The sequence below is a fragment of the Ursus americanus genome, chromosome 25 (genome assembly GCF_024610735.1).
Source record: "Ursus americanus isolate L20-20 chromosome 25, mUrsAme1.1.p, whole genome shotgun sequence".
In the NCBI taxonomy this organism is placed as follows: Eukaryota; Metazoa; Chordata; class Mammalia; order Carnivora; family Ursidae; genus Ursus; species Ursus americanus.
The window spans coordinates 30,745,173-30,769,876 of NC_142151.1; the positions used below are offsets into that span (position 1 = coordinate 30,745,173).

Sequence of the window (24,704 nt, forward strand, 5' to 3'; positions counted from 1 at the left end):
AATTTTTAATTTTGATGAAATTCAATTTATTTATTTCTGATTGCTAGTGCTTTTGTTTTCACACTTAAAAAATCATTGCTAAATCCAAGCATAGGCATACTATGTTTTCTTCTAAGAATTTTATCATTTTTGCTCTTACATGTAGGTATTTGATCCATTTTGAGTTAGTTTTTGTATATTGTGTGAGTAGCCATCCTGCTTCATTCATTTGGTTGTGGATATCCAGTTGTTCCAGCACTATTTGTTGAAAAGACTATTGTTTCCTCATTGAATTATTTTTGCGTACTTGTCAAAAATTGATCATAAATATGGGGGTTTATTTTTGGAATCTAAATTTCATGCCAATTCTTACTCAGTTATCACAGTTTTTATTCTTTTGTTCTCTTTAAGTTAGTTTGTGAGTAGTTTTTTGTTTGCAATGATACAATATTCTTTAGAGATTAAAAAATTATATAAAGGTGTATACATAAATTCTTCAGAGTTCAGTGTTTTCTGTCAATGTTTTGTTACTAAAATTTATCCATGTCATAGGTAGAAATAATTTAGTGATTTCACTGTTCTGTAATATTTTGTTGTTGAATGTATCATACTTTCTTCATCCAGCACCCTTTCTATAAACACGTGGGTCATTTCCTGCTTTTATGCCCCCTATTTGTACAGTGTTTCTATGAAAATTCTTGTACCTGTCTACTAACTCCACATGAGTAGTGTTTCTCTGGGTGTATACTCAGTAGTGGAATTGCTGCATCCTGGGTATGTGGGTGTTTAATAGATATTTCCAAATTGTTTTCTTACTATTACTCTCCTGTAAGAAATATATTAGGAATCCTATTAGAGTTAGTATTTTTAGAGTTGGTATTGTTAGACTTTTGTGTTTGTCAGTTAATGCCATATATCGTTATCTCATTAAAGGGTTGATTTATATTTCCTTGACTAATAAGGTGGAGTATCTCTTTATATGTTTATTGCCCAAATGCATTTTCTCCTCCTCCTTAAAATACCTTCCATGGTTTTGATGTTTTAAATTTTAAATTAGGTTATTTAAGCTTTTATCTATGTGTAAGATTTTTTTCATATAACGCGCTACTAACCCTTGGTTAACATTATGTGTTGTAAATATCTTATCCCCAATTTGAGCTTGCCTTTTCACTTTTTAAAGGTGTTTTTTTTTATAATGACAAATAATTAAAGTTTTTTTTTAAATTGAGGTATAATTGACATAAATTTTATTAGTTTCAGGTGTACAACATAATGACTGTATTTGTGAAATGATCACAATAAGTCTAGTTAACATCTTTCACCATACATTGTTACAGCATTTTTTGTTCTTACTATGAGAACTTTTAAAATCTATTATCTTAAGAACTTTCAAATATTCAATATAGTATTATTAACTATAGTTGCCATGATGTGTATTACAACCCCTTGGCTTATTTATTTTGTACCTAGAAGTTTGTACCTTTTGTCTCTCTTCACCAGTTTCACACATGACCCCTCTACCCTGACACCTCTGGCAGCCACCAGTCTGTTCTTTGTATCTGTGAGCTTAGTAGTTGTTGTTGTGTTTTTTTTTTTTTTTAAGATTCCACATATAATGAGATCATGTGGTGTTTGTCTTTCTCTGTCTGACTTATTTCACTTCACATAATGCCCTCGAGGTCCATCCATGTTGTTGTAAATGACAAGATTTCATTCTTTTTAATGACTAATATTCCATTGCAAATATATATTTCACATTTTCTTTATCCATTCATCTATCGATGGACAGACACTTCAGTTATTTTCGTATCTTGGCTATTGTAAATAATGCTGAAATGAACATAGAGGGGGGTGAGTGCAGATACCTTTGCAAGTTAGTGTTTTCATTTTCTTTGCATATATTCCCAGAAGTGGAAATGCTGCATCATATGGTAGTTCTATTTTTTTTTTTTTTTAAGATTTATTTGGGAGAGAGAGGGAGAGCAAATGCGAGTGTGGGAGTGAGGTGGGGCAGAGAATCTCAAGCAGACTCCCCCCTGAGCAGGGAGCCTGATTTGGGCTTCGATCCCACGACCCATAAGATCACAACCTCTGCTGAAACCAACTCAGACGCTCAATCGACTAAGGCACCCAGAAGCCACTGGTAGCTTTATTTTTAATATTTGGGGAACCTACAGACTGTTTTCGATAGTAGCTGTCCCAATTTACATTTACCAATGGTGCTGGAGATTTCCCTTTTCTCCACATCCTTGCCAACACTTGTTATTTCTTATCTTTTTGATAATAGCCATTCTAACAGTGTGAGGTGATAGCTCATTGTGGTTTTGATTTGCGCTTCCCTAATGAGTAGTGTGATGTTGAGTCTCTTTTCATGTGCCTGTTGGTGATTTTAATGTCCTTTTTGGAAAAACATCTGTTCAATTCCTCTGCCCAATTTTAAATCAGAGTTTTTGTTCTATTGCTCTTGAGTCAGATGAGTTCTTTATATATTTTGGATATTAACCCCTTATCAGATTTATGACTTACAAATATTTTCTCTCATTCAGTAGGTTGCCTTTTCATTTTGTTGATTGTTTTCTTGGCTGTGCTGAAGTTTTTAGTTAGTGTAGTCCCATTTGTATATTTTTTTGTTGCCCTTGCTTTTGGTATCAAATTATTAAATGTAATATGCTTTATTGATCTTTTTAAAAAATGTCAAGCATATTTTGTAGCTTAAGAAGCCATTCTCTTGTCTCCAAAAATTAAACTCTATAATAGAATTTTGAAAGTTTTTGACACTTAATGTGTGGACTCTATTATTCCCTATGAATAACCATTCTTACAAGTGCAGTTATTAAATAAATAATTCCATTCTTCCCACAATGTACTTTGTCTTCTCTGTCACATATCTAATTTCCATATCTACCTGACATGTTTTTGCTCCCTTTGTTTTGCCAATTTGTCTAATCTTGCACTATTGTCACACTGTTTTAATCACTATAGTTTCAGAATAAGCCATGATGTTTTTAGAGTAAGTCACCCCTTCCTTCTTCTATTTCAGCAATATGGCTGTTCATAGACTTTTACTTTTCTAAACACATTTACGTCAAATTCTATTAAAATAAAATTTAGAAAAAACTCATTTGGGTTTTGATTAGAGTGTCTTTGAAAGTTTGAGTTGCTTCTCAATTTGGAGGGAATTTAAATCTTTCCATTTTTAAGACATTCTGTATTGCCTTGGGCTATTTCTAAGAAACTAGAAAGTCTTAGCCAAGTATGCTTACCCCAAGGTCATGAAGATATTCTGCTTGGTCTTTCAGAATCTTTATAGGCTTAAGATTTACAATAAGGTTTGATATGTCTGAAATTAACTTTTATGTATCATGTGAAGTAGGTTTTCTAATTATTATTTTTAAACTGAATTTCCAGATGTTCCAATACCACTTTTTTCTCCTTTAAGACTCATTAAGGGTTTTTGTGTAAGGATCTGGAATGTACAAAGATGCGTTTTCTAGAGGTGGCACTGGGCAGTAGAGAGTGACTTCTATGAGAATCTGGAGGTTTTTAAAGCAATTAGCAAGATTTATCAAACTCAGAAAAGAGGTTTCGTGGCTTGAACTAGGATTATGACAATGGAAAAATAATTTAAAAATGAGATATGATTAGTAGGATTTTATAGGACCTGAGCTTATGTACCATGCTCCTTCTCTTCCCTTCTTTGCCCTTTTCTGTAAGGTCAGAGTCAATTTGGTATCTACTCCCTTCTTTTTAGCAACTTGATACGCCCAGCTTATGGCTCTTAAAAATATTTATCCCATCCAAAGACATTAGGCATTAATGATAGGAATGGTGTTGGTGACAAAAACTAGTACCTACTGTTTGCATAATGGTTTACACATTATAAAAATGGCATACATTAACTAATCGGTAGATCGAGCAGACAAAATTGATCTCAATTTATAGATGACTAAAGTAAAAGTCGATGAAGTTTATATATCCTTCATCTTGGTGATCTACCAACAGGCGTTAAAAAAGCCAGTAAGTTCTCCTTTGTTTCATAGGATGTTTAGTGTTGTGTTCTACTGAGAAAGCATCAGCTAATAAATTGTGCATGCAGTTTGAGGGCCAAAGACCTAGATTTGAGGTCGGTCCCACCATCTACTACATGGCCTTGCGCTTCCATTTAACCTCTCTTAATCACAAACACCATCCCTGTGAAATGGCAGAGAGAAAACTCACACACTTTGTGTAAGGACCAAGAAACAGCATGTGTGAAAAAAGAAAAAAAAAAAAAAGAAACAGCATCTGTCAAAAATTTTTAATTTGCATAAATATTAGCTTTTCTATTTCATGACATGTAGAGAATAAAAGCCCAGACTTTGGAATGGTTTAACCATTTGTTCAAAGCTGTGCTCTACCACTAAATATTATGTATATCCACTTAATTGATCTGAACCTCAATTTCTCCATTTAAAAATGGTCATAATAATACTTCACAGGGATTTTGTATAGATTAGGGATAAGGTATTTATTTATTTTTTTTTAAATGATTTTTTTATTATATTATGTTAGTCACCGTACAGTACATCCCCGGTTTCCGATGTAAGGCTCGATGATTCATTAGTTGCGTATAACACCCAGTGCACCATGCAATACGTGCCCTCCTTACTACCCATCACCGGTCTATCCCATTCCCCCACTCCCCTCCCCTCTGAGGCCCTCAGTTTGTTTCTCAGAGTCCATAGTCTCTCATGTTTCATTCCCCCTTCTGATTACCCCCTCTTTCTTTATCCCTTTCTTCCCCTACTGATCATCCTAGTTCTTATGTTCCATAGATGAGAGAAATCATATGATAGTTGTCTTTCTCTGCTTGACTTATTTCACTTAGCATTATCTCCTCCAGTGCCGTCCATGTTGCAGCAAATGTTGAGAATTCGTTCTTTCTGAAAGCTGAGTAATACTCCATTGTATATATGGACCACAACTTCTTAATCCAGTCATCTGTTGAAGGCCATCTCGGCTCCTTCCACGATTTAGCTATTGTGGACATTGCTGCTATGAACATTGGGGTGCATATGGCCCTTCTCTTTACTACGTCTGTATCTTTGGGGTAAACACCCAGTAGTGCAATGGCTGGATCATAGGGTAGCTCAATTTTTAACTTTTTAAGGGACCTCCACACTGTTTTCCAGAGTGGCTGTACCAACTTGCATTCCCACCAACAATGTAGGAGGGATCCCCTTTCTCCACATCCTCTCCAACAATTGTTGTCTCTTGTCTTGTCTATTTTTGCCATTCTAACTGGCGTAAGGTGGTATCTCAGTGTGGTTTTGATTTGAATTTCCCTGATGGCTAATGATTTTGAACATTTTTTCATGTGTCTGTTAGCCATTTGTATGTCTTCATTGAAAAAGTATCTAGGGATAAGGTATTTAATGAGCATGGTGCTTGGTGCATAGTATATGAACTGTAGGTTTTGGGCAATATGCCCAATTTAAAACAAAACAAATCAAAAAACTCTCCTTTAATTCTTGATCCTCGCTTTCAGTTAGAGCTTCTGGTTGAGGTAACTATGGCTTTTAATACTGTTTCTCCATTGTCATTCACTAATTTAAGTTGGTTAGATTTGTGTGCTCCTGGAGGCACCATTTACATAGACTACAGTGTGATCAATACCCTCAGGAATTGTGCAATTTGGCGGCCTGTTTGTATTTTGTGTTCTCAGTGTGTTTCTTACATGTTAGCTCCTTTACATCTGGTTTGATTTCCCATCACTGACTCAGGTGTAGCTTCCCATGTAAGATAAAGTGTTCAGTCTTATTTGTTCTGAAATTTACCAAAAAAATTGCTCATGAAAATGTGTACAAGCTAACAATTAAATTCACTAAGTGCATTCACAGTGGGAATTGATTCTGTTCACATAATTTATACTCATATTTGGAACTTTATATGATTTTTTTCCATTTGGAGGAAAAGTGGGTTAAAGAACCAGAAACTGTCAAGTATCCTATTTGTGGTTACTATTCAGATTTTTGGTTTTATTCTCCGTAGACATTAAAGGATGTATATTCCTATGGTATTGTATTATTCTATAAGAGCGAATAGAATCAAAACTGTTCAAATCTCACACACAAAGGAATTTTAAATAGTTTATCCATGAATTGGATGCTTTCAAATTCTGTCAGATACATTGGTGGTGACAGCACAAACTGTCAAGATAACAACTCATGCTTTTCAGGAGATGATACCTTTTGATTGCACTTGCTTTATATTTCTCACATATATTTTTCAATGTATTTTTCATCATATACATTGTATAAGTTGCCTATATGATCATAACCTAATTATTGTGCCTTCTGGTTAGCAGAATGGAGCTATGTTTAAGATGTGATTATATGAAGAATTTGTATGCATTTAAAAAATGGGATAACAACTTCTAAAAATCAGTAAGGAAGAAATTTTAATAGAAGAATGAGAAAAGTCTTAAATAATGAAATCCAAGTTTCCAATCAATACATATGAAAAGTGATCAATACCAGTACGAAAAAAAGAATAAAAATTAAAACATTGAAGAGCTATCATCTTTGTCATGTTCAAATTGGCAAAGACTTGAATCATAATGCTACCAAGTACTGACCAGGCTACTTAGAAACTATCTTATATTGTTAGTGGAAGTGTAAATTTTAAATCCGTGTGGATAGAAATACAAACATTTGCTGAGATATGTGGAAATACTAACAAAAAAAAAATTCTTAGAAGTAGGCATTTAATTGGTTTTTTTTTCAGAGCAGCTTGGATTTCATTTACGCGCTACATACCTTTTGGGTGTAGAAACTTAAGTAAGGCCAGACAGGTCAGATCACTAACTCTTTATCCTGCATTCTATCCAAAGGCATAGATTTATTTACTTGTCTTATGAGCTGTTTTTTTTTTTTTTTTTTTTGAGGCGATGATGATAGTATGGCACATCTGGTTTATCAATGATCATGATTTCCTCTGCGTCATGTGCTGTGTTGAGCACCTACGACTAGTTGCGACACCAATGTTCCTTATGAAAATCTTTTTGAAGATCTGAGGAAAAACAGAAACAAATGAACAAAATAACTGGTATACTCGAGCTACTGGATCACTTGCTATTTATAGGGATTTTCTGCAGATGAAACAAACATAGCTAATCTATGTAGGTGTTTACCTCTTTAACACTTGATTAATGATTGTTTTCATTACTCCTCAGTGGAAATAATCCAGGACCTTAAATTAACAGTTTTGTGAAAAAATGGTGTGTATTAAGTGAGATTTTTAAGATACATTCAGTTGCTCGTGTTAGTGAATTATTGATAAATGCATCACATCACTCTCTAATGAGTGGCAAAAACGACTACTAAAGTAAAACTTAGCAATGCAAAGGTCTCAAAAGTAAATCTTAAAAAGGTATTTTCTTCAAAGACAAAAAATAATTTATGATCACTTTATTTATTTTTCAAAATACATATGAAACAGTAAAATTATATTTCAAGTGCTTTTCCATTTTCTTTTACAAAAGTAATCATAAACTGTATACTTCATAACAGCTTTGAGGTTTCATTGTTACATAATTCATCTGAACCTGACAAATATGTTCCCACACATTCTAAAGAAGACATTGTAAAAATACTGAAATGTATAACATGTTTTAAAGGTGGTTGCAAAACATTTGTTCTAAATAATACAATTATATGCGGTCAAGTTTCACAAATGGCTGGTTACCATGTACAAAAACCCGAAACACAAATTTCAAAAGATTTTAAAATTTCTGTTCTATGATACCGAAGTCAAAGATATTGATTTGAACAATGGCTACGTATTACATCACGAACCAGTTAAAAAGTCACCTTATGAACAATGACTGAAGGATACCAAAAAAGATCAAATACGATGGATCTAAATTATTCAATATCACGTGTGAATGAAAAATTGTTGTGTTTTCTGGCAGTTTAGCATAATTGGCAAATATGTTGGACTATTTGTTAGTTGAATCATCACATTTACAATGCGAGGCAGCTCTTTTCTATTTTGACCTCTTGATTCTTTATGCTGAAAGAAGGTCTCACTTCAATGTGTTCTATAACCTACCCATATATTGCAGATGAACCCCATCATTTCTCTCAGTTGGAAGGGTCAATATAAAGTCAATGCAAATGACATGAACTTTGGTTGGACTTTTTTTATAAAAAATATAAATGCAAATGTTTTGTATATTAAAGTTGGTTCACCTGCTTATACAGTTCACCTTCTACAGTGATAGAATTTATGAAGTTATTCATACTAGGTAGGGATTACTGTCTTTTAAATGGAAAGCTTAAAGGGCCTTTTTACGTTAAAAAAAAAAACACCAAACCCACAAAATGATCTATATAGAGTAGATATAAATGGTACAAATAGAGTAAATCATGCAATTTTTATATAGACAGATTCTGTGGCTAGCCTGTCCATAGCCTTAAAGATTATAGTGTATTTGTTGTTGTTTTTGGTTCACAAACTTTACTCTAAAGCAAAATCATTGTCAAACATAATTCTCTGTATTGATGTTCAGACTGGGAAAATAAAAAAAATACAAAAAACAAAAACATCTTAGAAACAGATAACAAAAACAAAAATCCAATGCATTAACTGTCCAACATTGAGACTTACTTCTCTTAACAATTTTTCATTCATTTCTATAATATGCCTTGTTATGCATTAAATTGTTTTTGAGGGAACAAAAATATGAAATTGAATAATCTAAATCCACCACTCTGTACAGTAAATAGGGATTCTGTGCACAGCAGATGTAAATTGCAACAAAACTGAAGAAAATGACCTGTTTTTACCCTTTCATAAGATCAGGCATAGTTTGCTCTTTGGAGAGGGTTCTTATGACCCAGGTGAGCTCAGAAGAGATTATTGTCAGTTGGAGATGAAAACATTTCCATATAAATACTTTCTGTATCTCTGAATCTGTCAATAGCAAGTCATTTCCAGTGTTTCAGTGTAGATAAAAATAGAATTATTCTAATCAATTCCTCCTTGTAGGAGTGTATTTATATCATTTCAAGCATAAAGAAGTCTACTTTTCTCTTAAACACCTACTTATTTTTTCAATCACCATTTCTAGTATTCAAAATGTTTGCATTCAATAAATCCTTAAACTTCACCTCAGCCCTTAATTTAGCTGTTTCTTTTTTTAAGTTTCTATAACATGATATTGGCATGCCATCAAATTCAACCCTGGTTACCCACCTTCCCAATGAACAGGGCGAAAATGAAAACACCTTTTTACTTTGATAAGAAAACACTTGAACTGAATATTAACTTACTGCCACTGTTCAAATACACATCTTTTTGGTTAACTGTTAATGGTGGATGACAAGTATTATCGATGCATCTTTTATTAAATTACCATTCACTCTAATTAACATAAAGTTGAGTAAGTATAGAAAAAGTCTTTTAATGAAATAGAAAATTCTTATCTTAAAGAGCATCACTAAGTAATACATTGGAAACAGAATTTCATTTCATCAGCTGTTTCCCATGTAAAATATAAACTCACTATTTTCTTTTAAAGAATGAGTCTTAGTAGGTTCAGATGAATCGTATCCTGAGCCATGTCACTGAGTAACTATTAAAATTCTGTGTCATGAGTTTTTTTAAGCAGTATTAGAGGATTTACTTTCCACTAAAAGTTAAAGGTACAAAGGAGATTTTGATTTTGCACTCAAAATCTTTATTCCATGTGCTTTAAAATCTGTGTTTACCTGCCGTCTAGTTATGTAGATTTTCACTTTAAATTATTTTACTATCCATGCTTTTGCATCATCTCTTACTGGCAGCAATACATTCCTAGCCTGTTAAAACTATAGAAGTTTAGATCAATTAAAGAACATCAGAACAACCAGAGCTGCTTCAAGAACAAGTTGTGAAGAAAACAGATCTCCACATTTTCTTTAGATTTAGTAGAGGTTGAGTGACTTTCTTAACTCAACTCTATTTTGTTGTTGTTGTTATTTTGTTTCAATTATCAGGTAATTAAATTATCTGGTGATAATCACATCTAAGGTGGCAAGAAATAATCAGATGGAACTCCATTCCATGAAAATATATCTATGTAGATAATATCAAGTACTCTTTTTAAAGAGGTAAAGAAATAACTATGTGTTCAAAGTTAAGATTTTGTGTCCCTGTATTATGAATAGCCTTTGGCTTTTTTGAGAACTCATTCTGAAATAAGATATATTCTGTTTGATGGATAGCAAAAGTTGAGAAGGGAGTGAAAGTTTGGCTTTTTCATTTTTAAAGCAATTAATTATTAAGTTAAAATCCTATGAGATTGATAGTTCTTTATTGAGTCTGCAAAATTTTAAAATAATAAACATTATAGGAGAATAAACACGGGTGGAAATGCCAATTAAATATCACAATCAAATAGGTTCAAATATATTTGCTTTTATCTAAAACCTGAGTCAGTATTGATCAGTTGTGATCTCCCTGCAGTAACTAGAACACACACACTCCCCAAAACTGCATAAGAAAGTGGATGCTTGGCTCTGCATTCCCATCTCTAATTCCCTGGCATAGTCGTAATGATATTTTTTATTGAATTGTGAATATATTAATGTCATGAGTTTTTACGTGTGAAACAAAGTACCAGAAACAGGGCTAGCCTAACAAAGAAAATTAAAACTGTCAAGAAACATATTATTAAGAAACCACTGTAAAAAAAAAAAAAGCATCCATTCAGATTTTTCTGAGAAGATTGTACACTCCTCAAACATTAACGCAGTTTCCATATATTCAATTTCCTAATTCCCCTGATTACTTAGTGAATCAGGTAAAATATACAAACAAACAAATAAAATAAATAAAGAAACCAAAAGGAACATTAGTATTGTTACATAATGAATCAACACTTGCTCTCTTTCCCTAAACTTAGGTTTGGCATGTCCCTGAATAGTCCCTGAAATTAGGTGTTCATTATATGCCTAAACTTCAGCTTCAGAATGGATCAGTGCTATCATCAAAATGTGGTGTCCTGCACAAATTAGAGGTGGATATCTGTAACATCAAACCTTATTTTAAATACTGAAATTAAAAATATTCTATCCTCAATCACACACAGGAGGAGGATAAGATAGGTTTGCATGAACGTGTCTGTGTAGAGAGTGAGGGTGTGTTGTATTGAAAGTGGTCGGATTATGTCTTTATAAGATGAAATAGCCTCTGAAATGATCACGCTTTATGGATAGGAGGGTACACCTCCCTCATGCATTGCATGAGGGAGTTGTGATCGTTTCTCCTTAATCTCTCTCACAGGATTAACAAATATTGGGCATGATGAGTTTATTCTAATCCCTAGGAAACAGTTTTTAAAAATTACCTTAAAAACATATTCATATTTTAATCCATAATCCCCACAGTAAAGTCTCCTGTTTGGCTGGTTGGTTGTGTTTTTCTGTCACAAGCATTGGCTTTTCTCCATAGGAGGCAAAGAAAAGCAAGAGCTTCTAAGAATGCATAAAAAGTTCTTAAAATATGTTTTTAGATGAAAATAATTATGCTCAGGAAATATAGTTGCTAATTCATTGTAAGCTGCAGTTATATCTACTAATAAAACATCTGCCTGCAAAATGTCATTTTATTAAGAGTGTAACTTGTCTTCCCATTTGGCAATTTTTATTTCCTAATAAAATGATGAATTCCAAAAGGGAAGTGTCATCTTCGGTCATTCTGTCTATAGCAAATTGTTCTTTTAAGCTTCATAAGGTAGATAGGTATATTCAAACAGTTTCCTTCTATTATTTTCTATCAGCTAATGCTAACTAGAAATATTTGTTTTTACTAGGATGATACAGACATTCTTGAAAAATTTTAGGGAATTGTGTTTGCCTTGAAAATGTTAATGTGTAAAATATTTACATCTTAATTAGCAGTAATGCCATCGTATTTTTCACGCTTTTAATTTTTTTAATATTTAGAAATAAGAGGTTTTACTAAAATCAAAATTTTATAACTGCTGATAAAATTTTCTCATTCTGATGAATATGTTTTCATATTCTAAGTACAGATTTTCTTGCCTTTTTCTTTTTTTTTTGGTGTTTTTAACCTCCTATCTTGGGGTGATCTTGAAATATGCACTATCCATAGTATATATCTCAAAAAATAAGATTGGGGTCATTCAACATGTATACCTTCTGATAGGGCCCCTAAGTGAGACAATAAAAAGTTGACCTGATTTAAAAGAAAGTCCTATCATGTAAAAACATTTGCATAGTTTTTACGACTCCTGGCCTGATCCTTGATCCTTTTATGAAAGGACTATGGGTCTGGGCCTTTAGAATTATTTTTATTTTTATTAAATGTGGAAGTTATGTTATTTATGGTATATTTATATAATTTTCTGAAAAATAAGTCATCCCTTCCTTAGGAAAATACCCAATTCTAGTGATTAGTTTCTGATTCAGTTTAAAAGTCACCATTACTATGTACAATCTGATTGACAATGAGCACAGACATTTATTGTACCTTTGGCATCTGTTAGTATGTTCTATCAGAAATATAGGATCTACGTGATAGTTTCATGTCACAAAATATACATGTCACAGTACTTGAGAACCTTACAAACACTTAAAAAATGAACAATTTATGATTCTATTCATTTAGGAATACTAATGCTACATTTGAGATAAAGAGTATTAGAATTTTTAAAGTATCAGTTAAACAGTTCAACAGATGTTTGAACTAATGTAACATTAAGACAGTATAAAATGGTAGCCCAAATGGTTCAACATCCATTTTCCAGCTACTAAATATTACTTCTTAAATTTAATTCAAAATTGTTCTTTAAACTATAGCGTTATCTGTATGCTTTAAAGAACAAGCTTGAGAGACAAAGTTTTGAGTTTAGCAGAGCCAAACCTCACTAAGGACGTAATTTGCCGAGACTAAAAGAATATATTATCAGATAAGTAACATTAATTTGATTGCGCAAGGATTTAATGCTATGTAAGTTAAGTTCAAAATTTCCATTAAAGTATATATGGAACCATCTGTACAACTAGAGATTAACATTGTTGTAACAAAATCAAAACCATACATACATGACATGTGCTACTTTATACAATAGCAGCATAAACTATATTTAATTTTAGATAAATACAGATTGTTTTAAAAGAATGTATTTCTTTACTTATGCAAAGAATTGCAACTTATGAAAACACTCTTTGTGCTAATAGGCATATGACATGAAGAATAAAATGCCTTATGCAAGTAAAGACTATTTGTATTCAAGTAAAATATATCAAGATGGCTAAAGTTAATGAACAGACAAAAAGAAGTAAATTAAAAATTATATGTCGTTTGTTCATTTTCAAGATATGTTTTAAATGAGGAAATCAAACCTTCCATTCTTTTTCTGATCTGATGAGCACAGGGTCCTGGGTCCTTATTATAATGGTCTTTATTTTGGAGGCATTATGGTGTGGAAGGTGGTTTGGGAGATGGACAGGATCCTTGACTATCAAAACTGGTTGCTCGGCCAGGTAACTGAAAGACAATAATTTCATAATGCATGATCTAGTGCAAAAAAATAATAAAGTGGGTAGTTGCTGCTACCTCTTAATAGTGCATATTCAACCATGATATGCAAGTCTCTGAAGAGAAGATATACATAATTCCCCCTGCCCTCTAGAACTCACCTTCTTGTGCAGCACGGGCACAGACACCTCATGGACATGTAGGCAGAGTATGGTACAACATGGCACGCGGAGCGACACTGTACACACAACTAGTCATGACCGCAGACTCATTTCACATTCTATGATAGGCTTTCAGTTCTTACTGTCAAATAATTAATGCTTTGTGGAAGTTGGGGGTGACTGCTAGGTAAGAGCAAGAAGGCTCAAGGCACAAGAGACTGCATTGCTCTTGCTCTAAGGCAGGAGGTGATTTTTACAGGGGCAACTAATGAGACAAGAGGGACTGACTTTGGGAGCCATGAGTGTTGAAGAATAATTTCTCATGGTCCCTAAATATTATGTGTATTCAAAAAGTTCAGTTACAATAGCATAAACTTGTGACTAGGTAGAAGTAACCAGATTTTCTAAATGATGCTTTAGTCTCTGTCCCACCAACTTACCCAGTTCTCACATAATTGTTCCCTTCTCATTTTAATCCCTTCTCTGGCAATAAAACATATAATTATACACTCACCACTTTCCCAAAATGCAAAATCCAGCCAGTTCTTAGGTCTCTAGTCCATATGTTCTGTTTGACCAATGAATGTAGGTGCAGGAGTTGGAAAAAAGGAGCTACTTGCTGGAGAAAGTACATTTACATAGTCTTTTAGTCCCATTTGTCCTTTGATATTCAGCTGCTAGAAAAATATCTGAGATCTTCTTCTGATGCCCATATTGTAGCGTGTTCTTCCTGTATGTCCTACAATGACTGAAAAGTGTTCACATGTCCTGAGACACAAACATATGCCTATTCCAGAGCTCCCCTTCACCAGATAAATGTATAGCTGCTTATGAAACAGTCATATGTAATTATAATATACCTTGGGTCATACCACCCCTGTCTTTTCATTAGTAAAAAGTTCTTGCTCGCATTGTCTCTTTTCTCCTTACATAATTCCTATGAAGTCTGTAGGGGCATGCGTTTCTATTTTCATTAAATATGGAGAAATCCAGCTGTAGACAGAACAAGTGAACTGCTCAGGGTTAGACAGCCAGAGAAACAGGAGTAGATCCCACATCACTTTCAGTGTGGTTCTCTGCCCACCAAACTTTACTCTCATGTCTAGATTCTTAGAATTAATATTCGCTTTTCAAACTTTAAATGAAAGCAAGATGAGAAGCAGGAAAAGGATAGTGATTGTATAATAAGAAGTAGACTATACTTTATACTTTAGACAATACACACTGTTGACATGAAACCCAACTTTCCCAAGACTTGCTGAATATACCTGTTTGTACTTCGGAAGCACTCCAGGGGAAAGTGCTGTGTCAATGTGCATTTATGTTTGTGTGTGTGTGTCTTTTATGATTTACATTAAATGAAGTGAGATAAAGATTCAGAACATCCATATATATAAGCAGATATCTTATGCATGAGAACAGCTCACCTCTGTTGCCTGAGCATGCAGTGTTCATACAGTGTTCATCAAATTTTCCCTATAATGTCCTGGGTACACAGCCAAGGTCACATTTTTGCGACTAAGCTGGAAAGAACCTGGGCCCACTAAATTAACGTTTAGTTAATTACACTGTGCTGCCTCTTTCATTTAACCCAGTGCTTAATGCCAGAACAAGAAGCAGAACATGAGCAGATGGCACTGTATTTTTCACTTACTATGTGGCTATCACAACTATTCTTTTAATCGAATTGCATGATTTCCATCATCTACCCCACATCCTTTTGTCAACCTGCATTCTCTCTTGGTCAGGTCACATAAGACTTACTTTGTGACTCTTCAAGAGTCCCCAGCAATCATCTTTGGGAAGGAAGATCATTCCAGCTAGCAACATTCGGTGTATCAAGTAGACTGACAACTAACTTAAAGGCTAAAAGTCCTGATAGAAACTGGTGTTGTTACTTCTGGTTAATATAACTATTAATAGTAGTTGTAATCAGAGCTAACATTATGTCAAACTGTGTGCTAAGCACTTAAAATTTGGCATTTTATTTAGTTTTACTCGTTGAGTTTGCTATTATTACAAACTAACAGCAGAAGTGTAGAGAGGTTATAGGAACTTGCCCAGAGTTCTCCAATATGTAGTCACACAGCAGAGCCAGGCTTTGAACTCAGGCAAGCTGATGCCTCAATATTTTAAAAATCTGTGAGCACTTTTACTTACTGCCTGGAGTATTGGGAGATATACCTGTCCCTTTACATAGAAGAGGTGTATTAGAAGAGAGTACTTCTATTTAGGGATTCTAGGGAAGTTTAGATGAGGTGCCCGTTTCCACAAAAGAGAAGCAGCAAAATTCAGTTTCCAGTTAGTGATACATTTACTTTATTGCTCTATCACTCACTGATAGAAGTTTTCAGGCTATGTAACGAAAATGACAGACTTGCAATTTTTATGAGCTTACTGTCCAAAGGAATATCAAACCCAGATGTTTTAGTGGTTTCTAAAATCCTACAAGGCACACAGAACTTTGAATACTGGATGAAAGAGTATGTGGGATGGAAGTAAGAGCAATGTTTAAAAAAATAGTTGAATATATAAAATGACAGACGCATGTTAGCAGATAAATAATATTTCAGCAAAAGAGATAAAAAACAGAGTAGATGCCAGCAAACCACAGCATACCTCCAGCAAGGGGTGCCAGTGTGTTATTGGTTTTCGGTGATAGGCCAGCATTTCATTCCAGTGGTCTCGCCCAAGACCTTCGGCGTCCAGTCCTGTTCTACACACTCCTATGACCTCATTGTGTCCTACCCTATGATTCAGAGAATAACACACTTTCATTCCAACATTCAAAGATAAATGGAGTTTTGCACATCTTAGCAGAATTTTAAAATATGATTTCAACACTAGATTTTATGATAGGTTCTAAATGATTCTGCAGATTAAACTACTTTAGGTCAAATTAAAAATCTTAAGTAGACAAAATTTCCTACACAGGATCGGCATTCAACTATGAGTTTGTAAAAGGATACAAACCATTTTAGTTCTCTGTAACTTGAGCACATTTTACAATAAAATAGAATGAGAAATGCCAGCTGTTCCTTACCTATATTGTTGAATTTCCTTTTTAGAAGCAGTACTATTAACTTTAAGTGCTATAAATCAGATCTTGTTTTTTTCCACAGGGCTTAATGTTTTATAATGATGCTTAGATTTCTTACCAAGAGCTCAATACCGACTTTCTTGTATAAATGGCCATATTTAATTGACTCTACGTGATATGTCAGCATATGTCATATGTCACTGCTTGTACCACAATTAAACAAGGCAGGGCAATCTTCAGTACTATGGATTTGATTTATTACTGCACAACACCAGAGCATACTGCACAACTTTCCTATTTCCTATTCCTGTCCTGTTTTCACAGCAACAAATCAAAACAACGATACTTAATATTTTTGAGAGCTTGTTATGTGCCAGACACTGTTATAAGTAATGTAAATGTACTGAATCACTTAATTCTCACACCATGACCATGAGTATCATTATCATCATCTCGTTTTGCAGATAAAGAAACTAAACACCCAGAAGTTAAGGAACCCACCTCTACACAGTAAGAGGCAGAGGCAGGATCTGAATCAGACCATTGACTCAAGCGTGCACGTGCTAAGTTGCTACTCAAGAATGGAATGTAGTTTAAAGGCATTTCTGTAGGGTTCTTCCGACAGACGTCTCTAAGGAGACTTTCGAGATGATTTTAGGACCTTTCATTACTTTCTGTCATTGATGTAGATATGAATGTTTAGTATCATGCTTCTTCCATATGGAGTTTCCCAAACAAGCATATTTTTAGGAATAATTTTTTAAATCTTTCTGTTTTATTTATTGTCAAGATCCATTTCCCTGAAATTGTCTGCATGACAAAGGCTCTGTTGTATCTACCTGCAATCACTGTGAAAAATCAATAGGAATACATTCCTTTTTGGAAAGCAGAATAAGAGTTTCTGATGAAAACACTGCAACATTTTTAGAGTTTGAAATTTTAACTAATTCAAGATTTTTCTCTCTCTAAATAGTGACAATTTTTTTTCTAAACTGTGACATAAACTAATTGTAAATAAATGGTATAAATCATTTTACTTTTTAGTGCTTCATTTTCTAGCTCTGAGCCAGAGGATAACATATTAATTTCTCTAGGTTATAGGGTTCAGGTTACTATAAAATGGAGCACTCCTTTTGAGTACATTAGAACAAAATAAACATAGTAGGACACTGTCTATATGTTGATAATTTTGTAGGTTAAACATATAGTATTCCTTTCCAAATGTTTATAAAAAGTAAAATAATACAAAGAAATATATAGCAAGGGCCAAATAAGTAGTGGGATAAGAGTTCAGAGGAAGAAGAGGTTGGTTAGCTGAGAAAGACACAGAAGGGGTGACTTGAGCAGGGCTGTGAAGCCTGGGTGGGATGAGATACACAGAGCAGGGTGGCATTTCAGACAAGGCAAGAGTGGGAGAGTAAAGCTGGAGCTGAGGCAGGAAGAAACGTCAGAGCTGCACTTGGGAGTTTGCAGTTTATTTTATGAAAGAATTAACTCAAAGTGTGTGAGCTGAAAGAATTACCCACAAAGCACATTTTAAGATTGATGCGAAGGCATCAAGGCTGTGTCCCTATGGCCATTATTCACTTTCCACTCTTAATATTCACTGTTAATGGTTCTGTATTATGCTAATGTCTTACATATGGGAAAAGTGAATCCCAAAGAGATTACATAATTTGCCCTTTCACACAGCCAGTTAATGATAGAGCTTGGGTAAGAATTATGATATTCATATTCCAGCCTAGTTGGGAAAACAAACGCCATTGATTGTAGTTTCTGTTTTTATTGTAAAAAGACGTCACAATAGTGCTCTCTGTAATCGGTTCTATATTACTTCTGCACCACTCTTTCACCAGCCCCAGGTGTCCTGTCCTTCAACTTAAGAATGACTTCTATAGGAAAAAAAAAATTATAACATGGGAAAAATTAATTTTAAATGAATGTTTTTTCCCTCTTCCATTTTAAATTAAAACTGTGGAAGCAGTAAATAACCTGGAATGTTTAATATGTTCTACATATGACTAAAGATGGCTGTTCTTCAGTGAGTGAGAAATACATGTACGTACCTGTCATAATCCATGACCGCAATGGAGAGGCTGACCTGGTCCACGTTCTCTGGAGGGATATCGAAAATAATGGCCTCATTGTACACAGGGTTTAGAGTATTTTTCTTTGTAGTTGTTTTCCTCTTTTTTAATCTTCGACCCTCACACATCAGAGACACTTTGACATAAGGATCTAGGAATGGTAAGGTAATTTCATTAAAATGAACGTTATAGTAAAAAGTATAAATAAAACTGTAGTTAGTTGTTACTAAATAAGAAAAGGTATACTAAGCCTTTTAGTATTATCAGTTTTAAATTCAAATGACTTATTTAGAGGCAATAACTTACACTTCTTACTTTAAATGTACGAATTTATCTTGAATGAAGCAAAAAAGCATTAACTTTATCTGTTTTTAATACAACAGAAAAAACCTACTAGTCCATCAAGAGCTATAATATGAACTATAGTATGTCTTCTAGTCACAGCTATTTGAGGACACATTTTGTTAAAAGTGATTTCTAGGGAATGTAATCCTAACAAGTAAGTATAATTGCCTTAAAGTTAATTTCCTTCAAAATGATTTAGGATAAGAAGACTAAAATTTGTGAAAGAGTAACATTGTATCTAGTGTGTGTGTGTGTGTGTGTGTGTGTGTGTGTATAAACACAATGAATAGAATTTTCTCAGTTGTCAAAGGTACTAAAATAAGAACTTTCATTTTACAGTCATGGTGTTGGTGCTTGATAAGGGGCTCAGGCTGAAGAAATGATCACTACAAGTATATTAAATACATTGTGTTTAATTGTATACTGTAAAAAAGCTAATTTTTGGTTTAAAGATGTTCTCAAGGACGGTTCTTTATATGATATTGTCTATATGATGCCAACTTGAAAGGGAAAAAATTAGTGGGGGTATATTTTTATGGGCCAAGGAAGTCAAATAAATGTTAACAAATTCTGCCCCAGTTGACTGATCTCTATTTTTACTTCTCCCACCTTGAGTAGAAAAACTGTTACAGTATTACAGAAAATTTGCAGTATTATACGAAAGTTTCTAGAAAAGCCTTGCTTTTGTACCTTTTCACAAGAAGGAGGCATGGCTTTGGGAGGGGGTGTTGGCACTGGGGTGAGAATGCTAGCTGTTAAAACAATCAGTGTCTGCTCTACGTTCATTTATTTCCCTCCCTTTATTCCGGTGGTCCTCCACCAGTAGCACCACCACGTTTTTCTCCCTCTTTCCACCAATGTAGCAGTAAGTCTCATTTCCTTGGAATAAGCCAAAATCATGGCAGTATACATTTACTTGGATTTATGCCTTTTAAGCTCTAGAAAGATGTATCTGTATATTTCACAAGCATTTCCATCAAGAAGCAAAAATATATTTTCTGGCTAGATATAGGGTATGTAAAGGAAAGCAAAGTAAAATGGCAATGTTCAATGGCTGTTTCCCACTTACTTCTCAATTTTTTAATAATAGGAAGTATGTTCTAAGGAAGAAACTCTCTTCTGTGATACTCTTTTGTGTATGAGGCCCCAGGCCGAGACCTCTTATTAACAATGGGAACAAAACATGCTTTATCCTCTGCCACCCCCATCATGTTTCTGACGACATTTGTCCACTAGTGACAAGGATAATTTACTGGTTCTTTAGTTGATTCACAAACCTCTTGTGAGAATTAATGAGGTGGTGTTCTCAGAGCATGCACTCCTCTGATGAAAAGCTTCATATAAACAAAAAGTAATCTTGCACTTAATTACAACTTTGGTGCTGTCTGCTTGCCTCAAAGTTTGATCTCTTTTGATATATGGTGGAAAGAGTAGGATAAACAATAATTTGCAGAGTACACTGTTTAAATGCTTCAACATTTACTGACCCAAGACTTTTTCACCAAAATAAATGTGGAATTTTCTTTCTTTCTAGCTTTATATATCAATGATGTATTGCAAATTTTAAAAAATGAAAGAATTATTCACAAAATAGTTCAAAAATGGGGATGATAGAGAACAACATATAATGAAAAGTCTCCCTCCCATCTGTTCCCATACCTCTCTCTCCACCCCTTAGTTTTCCTGTGTCACACTGGTATTTCTTTTTGCAAACATTAACAACATAAATATATATTGTAACACACCCCATTCTTACATAGAAAGAGCACGATAACCATATTTATTTTTGCACCTCACTTGTTTTTTTTTTTTTTATTCACTTAGTATACCTTGGAGCTCTTTCCACACTAGAACTTAGAGTTCCCTCATGCTTTTTGTAATGCAAATTTAGTTTATTCTTTGTTCTGAAGAACCACAAAGTTATAGATTCCTTTCCCCATGTCATCCTTTCCTGTATCTCCACTACCATTTCTTATTTAATTCGACAAATGCTTACTGACCTCCCTCCTCTGTCCTGATCATTTTTTCTTCTACAGACCTGTGCCAGAGTTTAAGTGAATACATAACCCTGATATAAATGAAGGGGTAAAGAGCATGACGTGGCTTTATCTTTTCATCAAAATTAGCACAGAAAGAGGATTTTCCTCCTAGAACATTTTTAAGAAACTTCAAGAAGCATTCCTTTACTTTATTATTTCTTTCAGTCCCTACACTTGCCCAAATTTTTATTTTGAAGGGTGGTAAGAATGCAAATGCAAATAATGGTCTTGGAAACTTGTTATTTCTCTGCAGATCAGGTGAGGGAGATAAATTCAGTCTACATGTGTTTTCATACTTGTTGGGTAATGCAAGCTTGAGGTCAAGAATCTTTATAAGCAACTGACTAGTTAGAAGTAGGGTAGTGACTGGCAAATTATGAATTTTTGAGAACTAAATCATTAGAGAAAGAAATAAAAACCCAAGTTCATAGTCAAATCTATTTGATAAATTTGAAAAAAGTTTTGTAATGATAATGTAAATACAAGAGGTGATTTGGTGTACGTTGTTTGGTAATCTCTTTTTCCACTTTTATAATACCCCACTATAGACAAATGAACTCAATAATTCAATAGCCATACATAATTTTGGATACATGAAATATTTTATTTGGAACGTACCCTGGACCTACTAGCCAAATGTGTACATACCTGATGAGCCAGTGATATCCATAGCCTTCAGATTTCTGCACTTGATGACCGTCAATGTCATACGTCCGGCAGTTGGCAAATAACAAAGGGAGAACATGATTTCACCCAGATCTATACTTTCCTAGAAAGGCAATTGGTAATGTTAGCAATTTCAAATACCAGACAGTGAAAACAAGATATAATTGAAGAGGCTAAGTGAAAAATCACTTCAATAGAATATTTGAATGTCATTCTAAATTGTTTTATTAATGACACAGATAATGCAAGAAAGTTCTAAACAGAGTAAGAAAAGAGAGTATATTCCAGCTGCTCATTTGACATCTCCACTTGTGTTTTTAACAGGAATCTCAAACTTAATATAGTCAAAACCAGACTGCTGATTCCACTCATTCCCATTCATCTTCTGAAACCGATTCTTCTGTCAATCTTTCCAAAACCCAGCAAAGGATGTCCTCATTCACCCAGAGACTGGAGCCAGAACCCAGCAGTCACTTCTATTCTACTCTTGCCCTCGCGCCTACACATTTAATCCATGTGTTGTCTATGCTGTCTACAAAATAGATCCCAAATGAGTGACTTCCTTTTCAGCTCTGTGAACACCATTCAAGGCAATATCACTTCTTCTCAGGATTATGAGTCTCTAAAATTGATCTATCTCAGAAGCAAAGTGATCACTTATGAAATGCAAATCAAGTTATTTCACTCTCCTGCTTAAACCAATCTAAGGGCTCACAATTATATGGGAATAAAATTCAAACTCCTGGCATATTAGTGGGGTAACTATAAATCTTGGTATATCTGAGAAATCCTGGGTTTATACCTGTTGTACTGGTGTAATTAGTAAGAACATCCCCTTCAATTCTTAAGTGTGTCTTTGGTTTGGACGGTACATCACAAGGTCACACATGTAAGGGCCTGTGTGATCAGGACCCTAGCTGTCTTTCTAATTTTATTTCTTGCCTTTCTTCTCAACTTACTCTGATACAGATCAAAAGCCCCCTTTTTTTTCTTTCTGTTATTCAAGCAAATGCAGTTTGTTCCTGCTTTTGCCTGGTGCATTTTCTTTTTTTCTAATATATTTTTCCATGGATGACTCCTTCTCACTATGCAGGACTCCTCTCAAATAGCATCTCCTCCGTGAGACCTTACCCTTCCTTCCTGTGGTCACCTACTCAACAGATCCTTCACATTTTTTTTTATAGCACTTATAATCATCAGAACTTATCTTTTAAATTCGTTTTTTGTTTCCCCAATTCCCATATGTGAGGTCTAGGACAGCAGAGTTCTTATCTTTTTACTGCTACATCCTACCGAAGTGCCTGGTACATAGCTAGTTCTCAGTGCATCTCTTTGAAGGAATGAAAAGATTATTAGTTCAGATGGATAAAAACTGACCCGCTCTGTATCAAATATGAATTTGAACTATCCACAGTACCCTGATATAGATTTCCTCTCCATAGCTATATAGATGGTGGACAAACAAAAATGAGTGCGAACAATGTATATTTAGGATGCTTCTCAAAGAGCTGTTTATAGGATTTAATCAAATCACTCCTGGTAAGACAATATGTGGGAGATTCAATCTGGCAGGAAATAAGTTGCTATGCACCCAGGGCCGTAGAACTAGGTTCCTAAAAATTCTTCATGACAAACTATTAGCATTTGTTGGACTTATTCTTACAGCTTAGGTTCTGATTTATGTAATTCCTATTTCTTTATTCATGGTCTAGAAGTAGTAGGTCCTGCTAATTAAGAGCATAAACTTTAGAGTCAGTTAAACTTGTGTTTGACTTCCGTCTTCTACTTCCTAGCTGTGAGATCCTAGGAAATTTAATTAAGCTTGAATCTCTGAAACTTCATTTTCAAATTGAAGAAAATACTCAACCATGGTTTTAATCATTAAATGAGATAATGTAAATAAAGTTCAAGGCATTTGACACAGTGTCTGGCATATGGTAAAGGATGCTGTTTTATTCATGGCTGTATTGCCGTCACATGGAGCAGTACCTTACACAGAATCAGGTGCTAAGTACTAGATAAATGAAAAAAAATTAAGGAAAGCAGTTACTGTTTTTAAAGAACTTTAGTTAAAAAATGTTTTAAAACAAAGATATATCCAACTGGGTCTCTTCTGGGCTGTTGGATTGCTGCAAATCCAAAATAGTGAGCAAGATCCAATGGGAGAGGCCTGAGAAGAAACAGAAATTTCTGAGTACAACTTCCTACTAAGGATTCATTCTTTTCCCCACCAAGCAGTTACTGAGTATTATTTGCTAGGTGTGCTGGTAGGTACCATACATATCAAGATAGATGTGGCATGATTGTGTCCTTGAAAATCTCAGCTGAGAAGGAAAAAAGGTTATAAAAGGCTAAAAAAATAATTCTGCATCCTATTTTATCTGATGATTCTCTTTCTGTTTCTCTGTCTCTTTTTCTAGTGTTTCTTTAGGCTGAATCAATGTAGTTTCTCCGAAGTTTTCTGTCTGGCAGCCACCACCCTTCCCTTTCTCTCATTGTGTATTTCTCCTCCAGGAACTATCAATAAAAGTAGGCATATTTTGTCACCCAGCTGGTGAAAAAATTAAGGGACCCCTTTATGAATGTAGAGAGCAGGTATTAAGTTCCACCAAGAAATATGGTGGGGATAACAATGGAGAAGCTAGGGAGGAAATAGGGGACATGATCTCAGAGATGAAATGCTTAGAGTCTGAGAGGGAATGTACCACATACAAACAGACAAAAGTACACAGACAGAGATATCTAAAGAGACTAACAAATAAAACATATTTATGTGTGTGATTGATATGGTTTTACTTTTACACATGACACAATCTGTGGAAATAATTTTTCTACTTCTCTAGATATACCACATGCTTCC

The 24,704-nt window shown here is 34.3% G+C and overlaps 1 protein-coding gene across 1 annotated transcript in view; it reads right to left on the reverse strand.

The window, feature by feature from the left end:
- Nucleotides 1–13,234: 13,234 nt before the first annotated feature.
- The window catches only part of SYT10 (synaptotagmin 10), a 54,587-nt gene continuing 43,117 nt past the window's right edge, over nt 13,235–24,704 (reverse strand). Inside the window, exons 4-7 of the mRNA XM_045776525.2 lie at nt 21,827–21,947; nt 18,774–18,945; nt 16,287–16,416; nt 13,235–13,515 (exon numbers count right to left, since the gene is read on the reverse strand). Coding sequence (XP_045632481.1) covers nt 13,444–13,515; nt 16,287–16,416; nt 18,774–18,945; nt 21,827–21,947 — 495 coding nt within the window. The 3' untranslated portion in view covers nt 13,235–13,443. The remainder of the gene's footprint in view (nt 13,516–16,286; nt 16,417–18,773; nt 18,946–21,826; nt 21,948–24,704) is intronic.